At 55.9% G+C, this 4,889-nt stretch overlaps 2 protein-coding genes across 2 annotated transcripts in view; one reads left to right on the top strand and one right to left on the bottom strand.

Moving 5' to 3' along the window:
* The first annotated feature begins 355 nt into the window (after positions 1–355).
* On the top strand, positions 356–2,640 carry MONBRDRAFT_32134 (uncharacterized protein). The gene is made up of 3 exons (XM_001745124.1): positions 356–778; positions 956–1,001; positions 1,404–2,640. The coding sequence occupies exons 1-3, from the start codon at positions 558–560 to the stop codon at positions 2,067–2,069; spliced, it is 933 nt and encodes a 310-aa protein (XP_001745176.1). The 5' UTR covers positions 356–557; the 3' UTR covers positions 2,070–2,640.
* MONBRDRAFT_32135 (uncharacterized protein) overlaps positions 2,638–4,889 on the bottom strand; it is a gene marked incomplete at its 5' end in the record, with an annotated part of 3,645 nt that continues 1,393 nt past the window's right edge. Inside the window, 9 exons of the mRNA XM_001745284.1 lie at positions 2,638–2,926; positions 3,035–3,183; positions 3,274–3,390; positions 3,500–3,656; positions 3,755–3,852; positions 3,948–4,032; positions 4,120–4,187; positions 4,339–4,426; positions 4,672–4,762. Coding sequence (XP_001745336.1) covers positions 2,774–2,926; positions 3,035–3,183; positions 3,274–3,390; positions 3,500–3,656; positions 3,755–3,852; positions 3,948–4,032; positions 4,120–4,187; positions 4,339–4,426; positions 4,672–4,762 — 1,006 coding nt within the window. The 3' untranslated portion in view covers positions 2,638–2,773. The remainder of the gene's footprint in view (positions 2,927–3,034; positions 3,184–3,273; positions 3,391–3,499; positions 3,657–3,754; positions 3,853–3,947; positions 4,033–4,119; positions 4,188–4,338; positions 4,427–4,671; positions 4,763–4,889) is intronic.

The raw sequence follows: 4,889 nt of genomic DNA on the forward strand, positions 1-4,889 counted from the left end.
CGTGGTTACGAATCTTGCTCCTGTTTGCACTGTATAGACTCAACAATATGGCAGTAAGCGCACGACACGCAGTTCGTCAGCTGAGCCTGCGGCTTAACTTGCCGCGCCCCATGGCCGCAGGACGAATGCTGAGCGCATGGACGAGCTCGCCCAGCACCGGCAGTGACGCCGCTTGGGGCTTGATCGCCCCACGAGGCCAGGTTCTGGCTACGATGGCTGCTACTTCACAGCAACAACTTCGTTTACCTACCGCACACACACACAAACACACAAATGTGTGTTTCGGTGGCACACCTGCTGCGCTGCTCATTTCTCTCTCTCTCTCTCTCTGTGCTTGACAGTCATTCTCGCATATGCACACACGGTGTGGTATTTTCTTTTCTGATTGCTCGCTTGGAGAGACGCACCGCACCATTCCCTCCCCCTTGTCAACTTGACTCAACCGGCGCTGCCGCTGTTTTTTCGCGTCCTACTGCCGTTTCGTGATTGCTTCTTTTTGGTTGTGTCTCGTCACGCTGCCACACTTGCACTGCCATACACCAACCAGACCCGTGAGCATGGCAAAGTCCGCGACCATGCTGCTGCCCGCCCAAGGCTTTGACTTTCCGCTTCTGGGCGCCGTCGACTTTCGCAAGCTGCGTGCCATGGCAGCCCAAGACGCAGATGGCCAAAACACCTCTGCCTCGAAAGTCGAGGAGAACCGCAAACACTGCCACTTTTGCTCCAAACGCTTCGCCTCACTAGCCCACGTCATCCGCCATGAACGCGTGCACACTGGGTATGTCTCAGCGACAAGTCAACCGGTCTTCAAAGGCCAGCACCCCTCTCCCCTCTCCCCTGACCCCCCCTTATCGCAGACGCTGGGGGAAGGGCGCGCCTCAACACCCTCTTTTCCAGCTTGGCAACATCATCCTGGCCAACTGACCCGCCCCATGCCTTTGCCTTACCAATGCAGTGAACGCCCCTTTGCCTGTGATGTCTGTGATCGACGCTTTAGCCAGGTAAGCTCATCCCCCACGCCTCCAAGCCACCCAGCCCACCTGCCCGAGCCCCAGCATGGGGGTAGACACACGCACACCGCCCACACACACTCGCATACTCGCCGCTTTTTCTCGTGGTCATTGTGAGCTGTGTCGAATGTTTTCCTCTTGTTTCCACCGATTATGCGATGTTGTCGTGCCACGCCTTTTGTGTGCTTTTGGAACACACACATCTCGCGCTTTTGTCCTTTTGTGCTTTTGTGCTTTTGTGTTTTTTTTTTTGTTGGATTGGTCATCATGTGGGATTGGTCAATACCCTATCACCCTTCACGTGCCAGCCACTCCCCCCCGTCCCAAATTTGCTCTCACCCTCTTCTCTCTCTTTCTTTCTCGCGCGCGTGCGCTCGCTCGCTCTCTTTGTAGTTGGGTAACCTCCGCACCCACCGCCGTCGCCATGCCCACTGCGACGCCAAGGCCGTCATCACCAAAGACAGCTGTACCAGGCCCGACCTGACAGCTGCTACTGCCACCCCTGATGCCCCATCCTCAACTCACAAAGCCGTCAAAGCCGCTGCACCAGCGCGGGACCACTCAGCTCGCCCCGCAGGCAAGCGCTCCAAGACTTGTTCCGCCTCGGCTGACGATACCAAGGCAACCACCAAGGCATCCGATGGCCTTTCCATCCTCTTGCAGGCGATTGAACACGAAGGCAACTCGCCTTCAACCTCAAAATCGCCTTCCCCCAACCAAGCCGTGGTCCAGGATGCCACTGCCTTTGCCTCCCCTACGCTGCCCAACCTGGCCGCTGCCGCCATGATGGCAGCTCAACAAATGGCGAGCCATTCCTCCACCGGCACCCCCTTTATGGCCTTTCCCATGCCCTTCCCCTTTTTTGGCCCCATGTCCACCTCGGGGTTTGCGTCACTCGCTGCCTGGAATTGGGGGATGAACAAGCAGTTGCCAGGAACCTCATCCACAGCCCCCTCAGAAGACGGCACTGAGCTCTCTCGCCCAGGCTCGGCCACTGCCCACAACTCGGATGCGTCAAAAAATCCTTCCCCACATCCCTCCGATGCCATCACTGCTTAAGCGGCGCTCCTGCCCGCATCTTGTATATGCGTGTGCGTATGGATCGAGCCGCGCTCGTGCCTGGCAAACTACACTGCCATCACTCTTGACGCACTGCCCCTTGTTGTTTTAGTTTTGCAATGTTTGATTCGGACAGTGATGCCGCTCCTCGTTGGTGTCTCACTGTTAAGGCTAGGACTCTCAAATTTTACCTCTTCTACCTTTTTTTTCTTTTCTTTTCTTTCTGCTTCTTGGTGGCGTTCTGATCCGTGAACGTCGCCGTGCTTTGTTGTTCCCCAGGTGGGCTTGTCTTTTGACCCTTGTACAAATCTCTTAGCTCGGGTTTAAGCTCGTTTCTGAATCACCCGCTCTCTTCTGATAGCACAACACCACCGTTGTTGCTCCTCGGCGGACGCGCATGCCTCTCCTGCCGTCAGTCCGATTCGCTTCTTATCCTCAGCGAGGCACATAACCAAATTAGGCTCCCCTTTGGCTTGTGAAGTTTTGCCTGCTTTGCTTTTAGCGCTCATCGATTTTCTTTTCTTTTTTTTTTTTTTCGTTTTAACAGCCCCTCAATCCACTTCTCAAGTTCAATCTTCGCTTCGATTGATATGACACATGAGCCTGGCGGTTATTTGTACATTTCACGAGTCCTCATGTTCCGTATACAATCCGACCGCTGTGGTGCATTTGGTTTAGGACTTGCCTGTGGTCAAGACAATCTATCACGGATAAACGTGGCCCTCTTGATATCGCTGGCACATGCAAGCATCGTGGTTGACCCACGAGCCCTCGCAGCAAGGCACTAGCGCAGGAACGGGTAGAGATAACATCTGGTTGGGAAACGGCTGGACCGTGGCATAATGTGCAGCGAGAGCCTAACGGCAGCACAAACATGAGTTTCATGTCAGTGACAACTTTGCCCCTTGCCGCCTTGCATGCAGCATGCTCTAACAGAATCAAGCTCGACCATGCAGATGACGAACCGATTTGGCCGAGGCGACAAGCTGATCGAAATTGGTAATGTTGGCCGCGCTCAACGGATAATTCTCCTCCATATCCAAGATCATGTCGAAAACCAATGGAGGGTCATGAAACAGCAGATTCTCCTCGGCACAATCGCACAAGGAGCCCCCTACAACACGGCGCGTGCTTGGTGAAGGAGCAGAGGCGAGGCGGGTGCGGTAACAACCGTCACAGGGGCTGTTGCCGCCACTCGACGCACCGGTACCGTTGAAATTGGTCGGCCCATAGGGACAGCACTCGGTGCACAGGGGGGAGGGACGAGCATCAGAGGTCCATACGGGAGTGGCAAAATGCAGCTTGTAGCGCCCAAAGCGAGCTAGACGATAAGAGAGGTGCAGGGGTGGTATCGTGAAACCCGATCAAAGAGCCAACGGCAAGCTTAGCGGATTTTGAGGAAGGCCCCTGCTCCAGCAGGCTGTACGCACCAGCAGTCACATTGTGACCACAATAGTGCCACATGGTACGATTGCGCACGGCAGGGTCCTCCTGGCCATATAGCTCGTTGAGGATACTCATGCCATCGATCAGGCGATCCGCCGGCAAGGAGGCTCCAGTGAGCTCGGCCAGCGTGGGCATGATGTCCTACTCCCAGACCGGCGTTGGCGAGCCAAACATTATCATAAGACCGCTGCAGCCTCTGCTGCACAGATATTGATGAGAGGTCGGGTTGGCAGGCGTACAAGCGTAGAAATGGGAGCATTGGACACGCGTCCCGCGGGAATGCGGCCCGGCCAGCGAGCCAAGCCAGGCATGCGGATACCACCCTCATAGGTTTGGCCTGCCGCGCATTTGGACCAGGTCGAATTCCAGATTAAGGTGACACTGGGCTCGCAAACACACACGCCAACAACAAGCTGGGCCATTGAAGCGAACCTTTAGAGCCCTTTAGACCACCAGTGCGCCCAGCCTTGTCCCAGCCTTCCTCTGCAAACGGGCCATTGTCCGACGTCAAGATCACCTTTGACAAGAGATGAGCACGCCCGACATGTGGTCAGGTTTGAGCAAGATAACCCACACACATTGCCAAGGCAAGTCGTGCTCCTACCAGTGTATCGTTGGCGATACCAAGCTCATCAAGCGTATTCAAGATGCGGCCGACGCTATGATCCATTTCTGCGCCAACCGATCGCGTGGTCAAAGCAACATGGCATGAAGGACGGGCGCTGTTCACCATGCACAGGCCAGAGGAAGGAACCGGTGCGCAATCGAGCACAACTGTCGGTGCGTGGTTGAAGCAACCAACACACACCTTGCATGCACATACCTTCCACGTTGTCACCAAATCGACCACCGCGGCTCACATTAAAAAAGGCGGGCGAAGAGAAGAGCGGTGAATGAACGTGCACGTAAGACTAGTTGGCAGGTGTTCAGAATCGCCGGTGAGGCCAGCCCAAACTGCCGAATCGTGGGTCGGGGTGGGCATGCTAAAACGGAACCGGGCCCACCATCAAGAAAAAGAACGGGCGGGCCAGCGAGTGGGCGTGGCTCATGAAGGAAATGGCATGGTCGGTCAAGATCTGCGATGGAGAGAGTGGTTGCCGGTTGAGCGGGCAAGAAATAGAACCGCGGAGCGCAATTGCGGCCCCGTGCTCCCTACTTGAGTGAGGTTATCGTAGTTTGTGGGTTGTTCAACGATGGTGTTGTTGGCCATAATCATGCAGTACTGAACCTCCTCAGCCGTGCCTTGCCTGACTCGGTGATTGTCGGTTCAGTTGAAAGCCAGGGTTGAGGGGGATGGGGGGGGGCAACAGCGTAAGATGGATGGTACAGACGGCCACCGCAGGGATAGGCGGGGGAGGGAGGGGGGGGGGGGGG

The sequence above is a fragment of the Monosiga brevicollis genome, genomic scaffold (genome assembly GCF_000002865.3).
Source record: "Monosiga brevicollis MX1 MONBRscaffold_8 genomic scaffold, whole genome shotgun sequence".
In the NCBI taxonomy this organism is placed as follows: domain Eukaryota; class Choanoflagellata; order Craspedida; family Salpingoecidae; genus Monosiga; species Monosiga brevicollis.

Excerpts from the sequence above, each read along its gene's own strand:
- MONBRDRAFT_32134 (XM_001745124.1), top strand. The coding sequence starts at position 558 with ATGGCAAAGTCCGCGACCATGCTGCTGCCCGCCCAAGGCTTTGACTTT. Across the intron at positions 779-955 it reads CATGAACGCGTGCACACTGG|TGAACGCCCCTTTGCCTGTG; the intron begins GTATGTCTCAGC and ends TTACCAATGCAG. Across the intron at positions 1,002-1,403 it reads GTGATCGACGCTTTAGCCAG|TTGGGTAACCTCCGCACCCA; the intron begins GTAAGCTCATCC and ends CTCTCTTTGTAG.